The sequence below is a fragment of the Heteronotia binoei genome, chromosome 2 (assembly GCF_032191835.1).
Source record: "Heteronotia binoei isolate CCM8104 ecotype False Entrance Well chromosome 2, APGP_CSIRO_Hbin_v1, whole genome shotgun sequence".
Lineage (NCBI taxonomy): Eukaryota > Metazoa > Chordata > Lepidosauria > Squamata > Gekkonidae > Heteronotia > Heteronotia binoei.
Window position 1 is genome coordinate 143,572,420 of NC_083224.1, and position 14,740 is coordinate 143,587,159.

At 43.2% G+C, this 14,740-nt stretch overlaps 2 protein-coding genes across 2 annotated transcripts in view; both read right to left on the reverse strand.

Moving 5' to 3' along the window:
• LOC132566777 (uncharacterized) overlaps positions 1-14,740 on the reverse strand; it is a 434,283-nt gene that overhangs the window by 100,167 nt on the left and 319,376 nt on the right. The gene's annotated exons all lie outside the window — the stretch shown is intronic.
• On the reverse strand, positions 9,474-9,904 carry LOC132567661 (glycogen synthase kinase-3 beta-like). Its single transcript, XM_060233341.1, has one exon. It carries the CDS (start codon positions 9,897-9,899, stop codon positions 9,534-9,536), a length of 366 nt encoding a protein of 121 aa, XP_060089324.1. The 5' UTR covers positions 9,900-9,904; the 3' UTR covers positions 9,474-9,533.

Consider the following 14,740-nt stretch of genomic DNA (forward strand, 5'->3'; position numbering starts at 1 on the left):
TTTGAAGCTGTACTTCAATATGAATAAAGTAGCACAACATTTAAATTCTCTCTCCCTGCCTCTCCCTCCCCTTTGTTCAAAGATCTCGAAACAGGAAACTCATTGCTTATGTTGCAATTTTGATAACCTAACTGGCAGAACAGTTATTCAAATTTTTAAGCTTTTAAATGCGGCAAGATCAACCTGGCTATCCACATAAATAATTTTGACATGATAAGTATGCGAATGCGATGATAACTGATAAGTGAAGCAATTACCTTGCTTTTTTGGATTATATTAAATGAAGATTCTGATAGATTAATGAAAAGAGACAAAGAAGACAAAAAAGGCGGCTGTAGAGCTTTTGGGTACTGTGTTATCTCTATTATACCATATTGAAATAGAGAAGCTATCACCAATCATGCTTCCTATGTAAGTTCTAACTTCTAACAGTGAACAATGAATAAATTGTCACAAGACAGTAACTGATAAATTGGGATTGGCAGTGTTTTTTTTTTTAAAAAGATGTGTAAATAAAATTATTGGTCTCTCCATGACAATACATTCTGTACAGGAATTTGGGATAGTTTGTTATATATAGTAGATTGCAAGATCTGCTTTTCACTTATATCTATCAATTGTCCCTTGTTAGGTCATCAGCTTGAAAGCAGACACTTCCTTAAAAAAAGTATTCCACTGCTATTATAGTTTAATTTTATTTACATAGTAAACTTGACTTCCAGTTCTTTGCAGTTCTTAGCCTTTTAACCATCTAGCACTCAGGTGGTTTCCCATGATTTCCATTTACTTCCTTCCATTTGCCTCCACTGGTTCTCTATAGTGGCTGTTCTAACGCAGAGTAATCGTGTTCAACATGATGTTATTTAAAGAGAACCACTCCAGCATACCTACACCTGATACACATTCCCAAGACTATGATGCAAAATAGTTTTTTAAAATCATACAATATCTGCCCCTTTTCAATATCTGTTCAGGATCAAATCAGCTTCAAGCAGAGAGCTGATATTAGATAAACTGGAAGTGGAGGCTTAACTCGCCTTACTCACATGCTAGAGTTTTGTTTTCAAAAAGTTCTCCCCTACTAAACACAGGACAGGTGGATTTCATGCACATTAGGGCTACCTTTAAATACAACAAAAAGATCCTAAATAGTTGTGTTTCCCGCCCCCCCCTCACGTGTAGAGGTGAGATGATCCTTCATCATCATAGATCCCTCTACTTTTACTTTACTTTACTTCTTACTGTTTTTACAACCTAAGTTATAAACAGCAAAATAGATCTCTCTAATGTATCCTAAGTATGTGTCTGTGCTTGTTCTTTACTATCATCAGGAGAGGAGGTTTAAGCATTTTATTCCTTGCAATCAGTAATGTAGACATCCTGCCTATCACCATGGAAGCAAATACTGGGTCTCTCTCTCTATTCTTATTATTACTAAATCCCTGTGTGCCTTCCAGTGTGTGTAAGCAACGTCTGCAAATGCTGTAGACATAAATACCAATCAAGATAATTTTGTTTGGTGGGAAGATGGCCTAATTGTTTTGGTTGAATGATGTCCCTATCATGTGCAGATCTGTTTAGTCACCTGTGTCAGTACTCCTATTGCTGGAATAATGGTCAGACAGGACATTTCCCACTTGCTCCCAAATATTGGAAATCTGTAATTTCAACAAGGGAAGTGATTTTCATCTGCAGAGCATCACCATTTCCTTCTTCAGGACAGGGGCCCCTAGGAAAATCATAACTAAGGAGTACCTTGGGAGGCAGGAATTAGTGAAAACAGTCCTCCTTTCTATCCATGGAAATCTGAATCCATCCCAATGCAACATTACATGTATGTACTATCTCTATTGCTGATGAGCCACTGAAGATTACTAAAGCAGAGTCCAATAAAATGGCTGGGACCTTTGATCTATGTTACTAATTCTCAGAATAAAAAGGGATCTTGCCTTCCTTTCAGCCCATTTTAAAACCTGCTCATTTAAACAGTTGAGAGGAAGAGCAAATGCTTATGACTCTGGAATGGCAAAGACTTTCCCTCTCAGCTCAAATCTGGCAACTTGTTGAGTGGGTCAGCATTTTCTCTTTCACAGCTTTTCTCAAATGTCAGAAGTAACTGCTACATTTATGGGCTAATTTCAGCCTGTTCACTGCAAATTAACTGATATTTCTGGAACAGAGAGATAGCTAAGTCCTTTTATAAATCAAGACTAATCCTATTACAGGTATTTGTTCCTCATTCCCTAATCCATTGTATGGAATGCAATTGATGCTAAAACTGTTTGTGTGCTTCAAAGTTGTATATGAGTTTATACATTTTTTGCTGTAGTATGCCCCTAACAGTAACTGGATAATAAGGGTAACTGAAAAAAAGACTTATGAAAAATAGGGTTCCTGGCCTTCAAAACTGTTGGATGCAGAGTGAAGAAAATAAAAAGGAACAGGATGGGAGGCACTCAATATATAATTGGCTGAACATAATGAAATATAAATGATATTGAGTTATAATTGAACAGCAGTGTGAAAGAGCCCTTGCTGTTTTCTCACATTATATTTACACCACAGCAAAGGACAAGTTAGAAATAAATGCTTCCTCTCTGAGCTGCTTCTGTACCTCTTCTAGTGTCTTTTCATCCCTACTTCTTCTGCACACAATACACAACATAAATACAATCACCAATGGAATATTCAAATGCAAAGCTAAAATGAAAAAAGCCCTTCAAGTACAGAAAACCATGTCCAATTTCAATAAAATTATTGACACTGCCATGTCACACATTTACTCTTTCAGCCCCCCACCCTTTCCTCTCTCCTGTGAGTGACTCAGAGGTCTTGCAGAGAAGTCCCAACCCCTTTAAAGAAATGGTTTTCTCACTAACTCCTTTTTTGTGTTTAGGTAGTTCTTGGATTGTCTTCCACCAACAAGAGTCCATATCTTGCCCCCTTGCTGTCTTTCAGTGCACTGATTTACTAGCTGGATGTGCCTAACCCAAAAGATTATGGATAGATGACAGAGATAGCAATTTTGTCACTGATTGGGTGCATGAAAAACCCACACCACTTGCAGTTTTGGAGATGTTATCATGCAAGTGCATGCATTTCTGTCAACTGCCCAACTCTCATTCTTATCCTATGGACTTACTTGAAACACTACAACCGTTTTCCCACACAGCTTACCTCGGAGTGACGTCCCTCTTCACCACGCAGCATCTGCTCAGATTTCCCACCATCTGCTCCGCAGAAGCAGGAAGTGCCAGGGCTTCTGTGTTACAAATGTAAATCGCTAAAACCCAGTTTACATTAGCAACGCAAAAGCCGCAGCTCTTCCTGCTTCTGCGGAGCAGATGGTGGGAAATCTGAGCAGACGCTATGCAGTTAAGAGGGACGTCACTCCGAGGTAAGCTGTGTGGGAAAACGGTTTACATGTAATAAACAAGTAAAGCCAGGACCTTTTTTGCAGAAAAAGCCCAGCAGAAGCTCATTTGCATATTAGGCCACACACCCTGATGCCAAGCTAGCCATAACTGCATTCCTGCTCAAAAAAAACCCCTGAGTAAAGCCATATGTGGATTTGGCTGTTGAATGTGACTCAAAAGATGATTTCAGTAATGATGAACATTAAAATAGTTTGAAAGAATATTAGATGTTAACAGTTGTGAAATGGTAATGCAAGATCTGTACATCAAAGCATGCATAAAAGAAAAACAATCTCTGAACTGCAAGATGTTTATCTGCAGTTACACAAAGTTACCTATTGTACAGTTACATTGGATAAAAATCACATAAGCCATGGATCTGTTCTCATGTACCTAACTGTGGCATACCAAAATGAATTTCTTTATGTTATGGCTCATTGGAAAAGCAAATGAATAAACTACAATTATCTAATATACTTTTAAGTGACTATCTGAATAATGTAAAGCACCATATACTACTGTAAACCTTATAAAATCTGGGAAAAATTTTGATTCCTGCCCCCTTTGATTTATGTCTTATATAAAAACAGTAATTGATAGAGACATTATTAGCATTAGTTATTTGTGGATAAATTTATTAGGTTTCTGACAGTGCTTTAAAATTTGAAATTGGTCACTTGGTTCATGAACTATAGTTCAGATTAGGAAAGGTAAGAAAAATTGACTTCGGCTATCTTGATGATGTCATAAAAAGTTTAAGGTACCAATCAGAATAGGTATCACATAAAAACATAATATACAGACATAAAACTTTCAGAAAAATGTAAAGAAGTTTTGCCACCTAACATGTTACCAACATCTGGTCTGTCTATGAGCTATTTAGCCCAAGCTATCCCTCTAGCTTGTCAATTTTTTTTATGTCTATGACATTTGTGGCTAATAAAATCATTAGCCCAATGGAAATCAGAGAAACATCCTTTAAGTATGGGAGTTAAGGGCCTTCAAACAAGAATTTGAAACTATAGTCTCATGTGAAATGTGACTGCAGACATCTTGGCTTAATTCTTGCTTGTTCCGCAGCATCACTTCCCAACCTGATGAGAACAGTATTTGTTAAGGTAAACCAGGATGTTAGTGATCATTTGCAAGCTGAATCCTGGTTTCTCAGACTAATTGTGGTTAAAATAACCTGTGGTTCAAATTATCTGTGAACTGAGCCTGAGACAGTAATGTTGAATAGCCTTGTCCTATTCAAACACAGGTGCATCATGCTGGCATTAGTAACTTTCAGCAGCCTTATAACAGTTTTTTTAAGCAGAGTTCCCTCTAAGCCGCCCTGAGCCTGCCTTGGCGGGGAGGGCGGGATATAAATAAAAAAATATTATTATTATTATTATTATTATTATTATTAAACTGAGTTAGTGTGAACTAGCTCGCAGTTTTTTAGCCTCCAGCTCACACATTTTTGTCTTAGTTCAGGAAGGATGGCCCCAAACTAATTTATGCATTAGCTCACAACTTAAATGCCAGTAGCTCACAAAGTAGAATTTTTGCTCACAAGACCAAACAGCGTAGAGGAAGCATTGTTTTTTAGCATTGTGATTCAGTAGTATATGCACACTGCTTTCTGTCAGTACTAACTACTGCGTCATCATCTCAAGGTAGGGTTGCCAAGTCCAACTCAAGAAATATCTGGGGACTTTGGGGGTGGAGCCAGGAGACTCTGGGGGTGGAGCCAGGAGACATTAGGGGTGGAGCCAAGATCAAGGCTGTGACAAGCATAATTGAACTCCAAAGGGAGTTCTGGCCATCACATTTAAAGGGACGGCACACCTTTTCAATTCCTTCCTTCCATAGGAAATAATGAAGGATAGGGGCACCTTCTTTTGGGGCTCATAGAATTGGACCCCCTGGTCCAATTTTTTTGAAACTTGGTGGGTATTTTGGGAGAGGCACTAGATGCTATACTGAAAATTTGGCGTCTCTAACCAAAAAAACACCCCCCCAGAGCCCCAGATACCTACAGATCGATTCTTCATGATTTTCTATGGGAATAAATCTTCATAGGGAATAACAGAGTTCCCAGCAGACATTTCCCTCCCCTCCCCCCGCTTTCTGATGACCCTGAAGCGGGGGGAGGGCCTCCAAACCGGGGGATCCCCTGCCCCCACCTGGGGATTGGCAACCCTATCTCAAGGTATCAGGAGTGAAACTAAGCTGAAAAACTATGTGAAATTGTGTTAGTTGTTATTTGAGATTGTGTCAGTTGAAGTTTCTGACTAGGACTGTAATAAGTGAACAGTTCCTCATTAAACACTGAGTCCTCAAATTGTTGTTTATTTGATTGCTAGAACTACATATTAATTGTGTACTCCACAAACTGGATGCTGCATAAACTGCTGTGGGGAGAGCATTCCACAGCAGAGGCATCACCATGGAGAAGGCCCCATCAGTTGTCGCCAACCATCCATCTTAGATCATAAAGTGTAGGAATTCGGAGAAGGATTTCTGAAATGTCAACTGACTGGCAGGTTTTTATAGGAATGAGAGGTTCCTTAGAGTTATTATATTAGAATAACTGTAACCTGTCAGATCTTTTTGCTGAACAATTGCCCATCTGCAAAGGAATTCCCTTAAAGAATACCCCCACAATACATTCTGCAGTCAGTGCTATATGTAAAACCATGCATGGATTGTGCAGAGTTCACATTTGAAAGTACCAACTACATATTTGTTAATATAATTCTGTCTTGCACCTTTTGCCTCAAGTAGTTGACTTGCATTGTCGGAGTGTTTGCATGAGCATTTTTGGCTCATGGTAATTCAGTGCATGCTTTCTAGAGAAAGTTACGTGAGCCCTTAGGTCCAAAATTACCTTGAAAGAAAATCCTCTGATCTTGTGAGATTTTCTGTACTGACAGTGCAATCCTACACAGGTGCAAGCCCTGCGAGACCTAAATCAGTTTCGCAGGGCCTGTAAAACTGCCCTCTTTCAGCTTGCATTAAGATGAAACCTGGGAAATGACATCTAGCCTTCCTAGATATAGTTGAACTGTAGCACTGAAATGTATAATTCACAATGGTTTAACTGTCTATTTAATTTTAACTTAACTTATGAATGTAATTTTATTTGTTTTAATTGCTTAATTGTTGTTGTAATATCGTATTTTACTATCATGGTATATATCGTGTCATGTTAGCCGCCCTGAGCCTGCCTTCGGCGGGGGAGGGCAGGATACAAAAATAAATTTATTATTATTATTATTATTACACAGAGTTATATATACTCTTCTAAACCCATGGGCTTCAAAGGGCAAACTATGTTTAGGGATTGAAATTTTTGTGGTGAAAGAAATCAGGGCTGGCTCTCCCACTAGGCAATTGCCTAGGGCGCCGGCAGGGCAGTTACACCAAATTCGTCCCCCTTACCCCTTAGGCAAATGCCTATTTGCCTCCCCAGCCTCCTCTTCCCTCCCTTCCTCTTGATTTTAATACCCAGGAACCAGTGGTGAAGGACCTCGTTCCCGAGGCTCTTTAAAGGCCATCCCCTCCCGTCGATCAGCTGATCGGTGGGTAAAACCACGCTGGAGACTGGTGCTCCTATGCCACCCCTCCAGCATGCTCACAATCAACGTGGGGGCAGTAGAGGCAAAAAGGGGGGCGCTGTGGAGGGGGGCGGCAGGCAGCAAGGCTGCCTGAGGCACTATGCACCCTAGGGCCGGCCCTGAAAGAAATGTACTTTCATCTAATATTGCTCCATGTGTATTAGAGTTGAAACCAGGCACAGAAAAAACACATCAAAGCTGCTCCCTGACACATCTCAAACCAAAAAGCCATTGTGGTCACTTTATGATGAACTGCCAATTGCCACCTCTGTCAAATGAGCATGATGCTATCCTGTCATATACAAAGCTGCCAATTTTTTCTTCCATATTGTAGTTCTTTGTGATTATAACTGGCAACATGCTAGGATAAATGTCACTTGAGATCAATTAATCAAACCACAAGTGTCTGACTGAGAGTGATATACCTATAACAATTTCTGAACTGTAGGGTGATATGGTATTTTTTAGAGGGCTTAGAAGGGTACGATTCTCCTTTGGACTGCAGTCTTAGGGAGTCAATATCTTTTTCAACCCAGCCCAATACTGAGATCACACAGGGTCCATTTTGTGCAGTGTGTATTCAGCAAATGTGCATTCACTAATCTCTTCCAAACCAATATTCCTTCCAAAAGTGACTCTTCTGCGACTGCATGCCCAAATATCAATTTTCTGAGAGTAATAATCCCTGATCATAAAGAGTCCTGATGGGTTCATAGTTTTGGTAAAAACGTTGTAAAACAGAATCTACTCATTGCCTGGGATTTTGAACTACAGGCCTGATCAAGGTCCTGGTTTAGCTACTCTCTACATGTTAAGAACAAACTCAGGTTTCTTTGTGAAAGCCTTATTAGGACACTAAGTAAGGCTGGCTGCTCTATAATTGAGATGTCAATTAATTCATGAAACTTGAAAAGTGTACCATTGCCTCCAGGGCCAGCCCTAGACTGTCTAGCACCCTAGGCAAGGCTAACTTCTGGTGCCCACCCAGCATGGATAACATCACCGAATCACATTGGGGGTGCCCAGTTTGGTGCCCCAGAAGGCCGGTGCCCTAGGCAATTGCCTAGTTTGTTTAGTGGCAGGGACGGCCCTGATTGCCTCCAAGCCTTCAGAAAGACAGTGACCTGTAAGAACAAGCCGTTCATAATACAAAACTACTGCATCTCAGTTCCATCTGTGTTACAATGATCTTACAAACTGAACTCTCTCTCTGCCTCTCACAAGCTGAATGCAAAGGTATCTATAGAAGATCATAGAGCAGGGGTGGCCAAACTGTGGCTCGGGAGCCACCTGTGGCTCTTTCACACATTATGTAGCTCTTGAAGTCCTTCCCCACCCCATCGGCCTGCTTGGAGAAGGCGTTTGTTGCTTTAAATCACTTCTCCAAGTCAAGACAGCCAGCAGCTTGGAGAATGCATTTAAAGTTAAAGTTGCTTTCTTTCCATCTCTCCATCTCCCATCCATTTGCCTTCCTTCCTTCCTTCCTTCCTTCCTTCCTTCCTTCCTTCCTTCCTTCCTTCCTTCCTTCCTTCCTTCCTTCCTTCCTTCCTTCCTTCCTTCCTTGTCTTGCAGCTCTCAGACTTTTGATATTTATATCTTGTAGCTCTCAAGCATCTGATATTGATTCTATGTAGCTCTTATGTTAAACAAGTTTGGCCACCCCTGTCATAGAGCATATCTTAGTACACAGTAGAAAAATGTAACAGTGTTCAAATGTACTGCATTTTTAACCAAAAAGGATATTGCACTGCCATCTTTTAGATATGCCCACTCCCCAAATACATGTTTTCCCTCCAGAAGTTATTTGCTACTGTTAGTCTAAGCCTCATTCATTTTAAAGGAATGGAAGATGTAAGCAGCTCTTTGGGTTGTGCCCTTTGCCTGTAAATTCCCAGATGCATGAGCATCTGATGTGCCAAATGATAAAACTCAACATAGGATTTCTTTGCAGAGCAGCTGAATATACATAATACAGGGATTAGAGCTGCAGAGCAACTGACTCTCAATGCAGTGCTTCCTTGTTTCTTCTGCTCTGCATGAAAAAGTGTTACTCTTGCCTGTGCAATGACATTAATCAGATGTGAGTAGAAATGCATTTCATTTGCTATTGATCTCTTCCTAATCAGAAATCAAAGTGAACCTTACCCCATGACAAAGTGTAATTATCTATTTTGTTAATTGCTATAATTATCTTCCCCACATTTATTTTGACAGCAGCGTCAGCAGTAGAAAACTATTTCCTCAAATTGCCTCATGCCTATCATGAATTACAAATTCATACAATTTTGACAAATGATTTTCATACTCCCTCTTTGCACATGCTTCGAGGCCTCCTTGAACCAACCATCAAAATACCTGGAAGGGGGAGGGCAAGTATTCAGAAATATTCTAGCAAGACAGTTAAGTCAATGGTAAAGTAAAAAGAATTCTTATTTGGCATATCTCAGTAAATGTACACCTTCATGTAGATGATGGGGATGGTCTGTTTGGCTTTGGTGAAGTGGCGAGCCACTCAGTAGACCATCTCGGGCACGTAGTCCAGGACTAGATTAAGATAAGCCTTGTCCTTCTTCTCCCCACTTGAGTAGAAGAAATACCGCAGGCAAACGATGTTGCAGTGATCCAGCTTCCGCATGATCCGAAGTTCCCGATTCTTGAACCGCTTATCTTGCAACACCTTCTTGATCGCCACCAGCTCCCCAGAGTTCGCCAGCTGGGCCTGGTAGACAACTCCAAATGACCCATTGCCAATGACCCTGATGTTGGAGTAGGAGACTTCTTGTGGACGATCGGGGGCCTGGCCGGGAGTGGCCACCACGGTGGTCACTTTGCTGCCATCTTGCCCCAGTTTGAGCCCCGGGAAGGAACCAACGCCCATGCTGGTGCTGCTGCTGCCTCCCCCTGACCCAGGTCCTGTGGGCCCCCCAGGCTTCCCGCCTGGCACTGTAGCCGAGGTGGGAGCGGTGGAGGGGGCGCTGCTGGTGGGGTCCTTGAAGGAGCTCATCCTGGACCGGGAAGAGCCGCCGCCACTGCCGCTGCTCATGATGACGCTGGGACTGGGGGCCGTGCTGGCTGCCTGACTCCGTCTGAGGCAGCTCCGGAGCCTGCTTAGCCCAGCCCTCATATCTCAGTAAATACTAAACAGGGCTGAAGGGAAGTACTGAGAGTTGTGTATGGGATATATAAGTATTCCTATGTTGCATTCTAGTGCCTACTGAACCTCTAAGGATCTTTAAGATGGCAGCTATATTTTAGCAGGTGACATAGGCATGGAATATGGGGTTTCCACAGTTATTTTATCCTCACAACAATGCAAAGAAGTGAGCAGTGACTCATGAAAGCTGCTGTACAAATCTGCAAATCTGAATGTCTTTCGTAAATAAAAGGCATGCAGCTAAAGTCCAGGTGAAGAAGAAGAAGAAAGTTTATTGCAATAACCAGAGAGCAGAGCTAAGCCAAAGTCTGCATACCAAACCTTCTTTCAGGATGGTTACAATCTTATATACCCTTGATGACACATTGGCACAGGTTGGCACATATACATACTAATTGGCTTTCACACCCAGCATAATTTCATTGCGAAAGCCAGCACCACACTATTGATACATTTTGCCAGAGTTGCATCAACTCATTGGTCAGGATTTATGTCACAGAAAGAAATTCTACTTTGCATGCACCTTAACCAGTAGCTCACAAAGTAGAATTTTTGCTCACAAGACTCCACAGCTTAGAGGGAACATTGATTTGGACCGGCATGTTCTGAGCCCCTCAGGATAGAAGTCATAGGGGTAAATCAGACCCAGCCTCACAGTTTTGCACACATCTGTGAAGAGTTCCCCAAGGTTTTTGATGGAGCTCTAGGCTGCTACATGGGTCCCCCAGTATCTTTGCAACTCAATCCAGAGTTGCAGCCCATAAAGCTGAAGACGAAGCACATCCCATTCGCACTAAAGGCCAAAATAGAGGCTGAGATAGACCACCTCGTAGCCCAGTGGGTACTGGAACCAGTTCCACACACTCTCTGGGAGACTCTGATAGTGATGCCTATCAAACCCAACAGGGATATCTGCATCAGTGCGGACTACAAGTGCACAATTAATAAAATGTTGCAGGACCACGCATACCCAGTCCCAGTAGTCAGCCATGTTTTGGCTTCCCTGGCTGGCTCCAAAATCTTTGGCAAGCTGGACCTAGCCCAAGCATACCAGCAGCTCCCTGTAGATGACAGAACAGCTGAGGCACAAACAATCGTCACCCATTTGGGGGGAGGTTTAGAGTGAAGCAGTTGCAATTTGGGGTGAAAGTGGCTCTGAGAATTTTCCAGAACCTCATGGACTATTCTAAAATCGCAAAATTAAATTAAATTAAATTAAAAGGAACCCCCGGAGTCCAGCTGTTTTTTGATGACGTTCTGATCTACCCCCACCACAGAAAAGTTTGGTTGCCGCCTCCACTCTGTTACAATGATTCAAGGCTGCTGACTTAAGAGTGAAGAGAGAAAAAAGTGTTCCCTGTGCGTTCTGTGAGTAGAGTTTCGGGCTTTGCAATTGACGTTGCTGGAATCCACCCAACTACAGAGAAGATCTGCACCATTGTACAGGCCCCCACCCCAACTTCAAAGGCAGAACTACAGGCATTTCTGGGCCTCTTGAACTTTTATCATTCATTCCTGCCCCACAAAGCTGCCCTAGCAGAGCCACTCCACCATCTGCTCAGTGGGTCTGGGGAAAGAAGCAGGCGGCTGCTTTTCAGGCTGTCAAGGATGTTCGTGTTTCTAATGAGGTCATTCACCATTTTGATGAAACCCTGCCAGTGGTCCTTGCATGTGACATTTCCCCCTATGGCACTGGGGCAGTCCTGGGCCATAAGCTGCCAGATGGCCGGGAGGTGCTAGTGGCCTACTCCTCGCCTTGTCACCAGTGGAGTGGAACTACTCCCAAATTGACAAAGAAGCACTGGCAATCATAGTGGGGGTGAGGAAATTCTGCAATTACCTATATGAGTGCCCTTTCACCATTGCAACGGACCACAAGCTGCTGCTTGGACTGCTCACCCCGGACCGGCAAACCCCGCAGATACTTTCGCTGCGGGCCATATGCTGGAACATCTTCCTTGCTGCATACCAGTAGGATTTCATCTACTGCCCAAGGAAATCAATGGGCCATGCAGCCACACTCAGCCGCCTTCTGCTCAGTTTCATCGACCCTGACCCAGTCTCGGTACATCAGATCATGCTTATTGAGACCCTGCTTGACTGGCCACTGCATGCTTCAGATGTTTATTTGTTTATTTTATTTATTTGATCAGATTTATATCTCACCCTCCCCTGACTGCATCCTCTCTTGAGTCCTGGACTGGGTGGGGAAGGGTTGGTGGAATTTACGGCTTTCACTTCCTGGAAGGACAAATTATCAACCCACGAGGGATGCTTACTCTGGACAAGCCATGTTGTGATTCCTTCACCGCTGTGGAAGCAAGTCTTAGAGGGCCTACATGAGACTCACCCAGAGATCGTGTGCATGAAGGCCCTCGCCAGGAACTACATGTGGTGGCCCGGTCTGGATGAGGAGATTGAGACATGGGTGAAGAGGTGCCAAGCCTGCCAGGTAATGCATCCAGATCCCTTGAGCGCCCCACACACTACATACCCTGGGCGAGGCTACACTTAAGACTTTGCCAGCCCCTTTCATAGCCAGATATTTTTTATTGGTGGACTCCTACACTAAATGGCTGGAGGTGATACCCATTGCATCCACTTTAGCACAAGCTGCCATCTGGGCCCTTAGACAGGTCTTTAGCACCCACAGGCCTCCTGACATGGTCATAACAGACAATGGAACTGCTTTTACATCCGGAGAGTTCCAGGAGGTCTTGGGGCGCTATCTAATTCATCACATTCGGTCCACTCTTTTCCATCCCTGCCACTAATGGGCAGACCGAGAGAATGGTGTGCATGACCAAACAGTCCCTAAGCCACCAGCCACAGCCCTGCAGAACTCCTCATGGGCCGATATCTCATGACCTGTTTGGACTGGCTGCACTCTGACCAGGCTCCAAAGCAGCTGCCTACCCCAGTTAACCAAGAGGATTCTTTCTGGGCAACCCCATGTACACCCAGAACTTTGTGAGTGGCCCTGCATGGGTGCTGGCCAAGGTGATAAGAGTCACTGGTCCCCATTCCTACAAGGTGTTGGCTGAAGGAGGCCAACTGCTTCGTTGGCACATTGACCAGCTGCACTGTAGAATGCTCCTGGAAGAGCTGGAAAGCCCAGAGGAAATGAGGTAGACTAGGACAGGGAAGGGCTGGAGCTACCACAGACTGGGGGTAAGTTGGCAACACTGCGCCCAGTGTCTGAGACTCATAGAAAAGTGGCTCCCCTGCCTTCAACAGGGGAAAGTTCTGTTGGGGATCCAGCTTCCCTGCCGCAGCCAAGCACTCCAGTTTCCCCGCCACAGCTGAGCCTGGTTGTGGTTGCACCAAGCTCAGCTCTGGCAACATCGCCTCCTATGGCAGAGCCCCGGCATTCACAGAGAGAGCACCATTGACCAGGGTATCTAGAAGACTACTTATGTTAGTAATTTGGATGGGGGGGGTTTGTTATATATTGGATTTGATGCTTGGCAGGAAACATTCGTGTGCAACCGGGCAACCGTGGGAATGCTAGCAACATGGTATTTCTGTCTGAGATCTAGACTCTTTGAAAGTAGCCAATAAGCAGTCAGGGCATGAAATTTGACTGCTGTGATTTGGTAGGAAAAGTTGGGGGTGGTTCTTTTTGCATGCATATAAGCGAGGGTGCGGTCCCACCATGTTTTCTTAGTATGTAGTTACCAATAAAGCCAGCTCTGTGTAGACTTCAAATGTATCGAACCCAGTATTTAACAATCCTCTTACAAACCATTTTTGCTTCCTGCAGGAAAGTGGCGTCACAACTCGCAGCTCCATGGCAGCTTGTGAGAAAACGGAGAGAAGTGCTGAGAGCAAAATGGCTCCCCACCCGGAACAAGCCTTAGTGCGAAATCAGTCTAAGAGACTGGGGTGTCACTGTATATGTGAAAGGTGCTTCAGCTCACTTGTAAGGAATCCTACTATCCCTCCTTTCTATATTTCCCTAATCACCCTTTCCCCATCTAAACTCCTCTAGTCACATGGTCTTGTTCACTGATTCTGTGTGTACACACATATGGAAGAACTAGTTCCCTGCCCCCTCCTTGCCTTAGCAAATCCCTCCAGTTTGCAGAAACGTTAGCCATGTTAATTTGTTACTGTAAAACATAAAAGAGTCCAATAGAACCTTAAAGACTAACAGATTTTATTGTAGCATAAATTTTATTGTAGCATAATTGTAGTGCAATCCAGGCTGGGTGAGACCACTTCCTTCAATAGATGTATCTGAATGGAATACCTGAAAGGGAAAGGCAGTTACTTCTGGTAATAAGATAACCATCCAAAGTCCCTATTTAATCCAAGTTTGATTGAGTCACATTTACAAATGGATTCCAATTCAGCAGCTTCCCATTGGATTTTGTTTAGATGGAAGCAGGAAAGTGTATCCTGCCTCTACATTTCAAAAACAAAATCCAACAGGAAGCTGCACATTCTACCTATTTTGCATCTGCATGGCACTCACTTCCTGCAGCCATTTCCCTCTCCCCTTACCACCTATATATCTCTGGCCAGTTTCTACATACCCTCCATACATCTGACAAAGAGAGCTG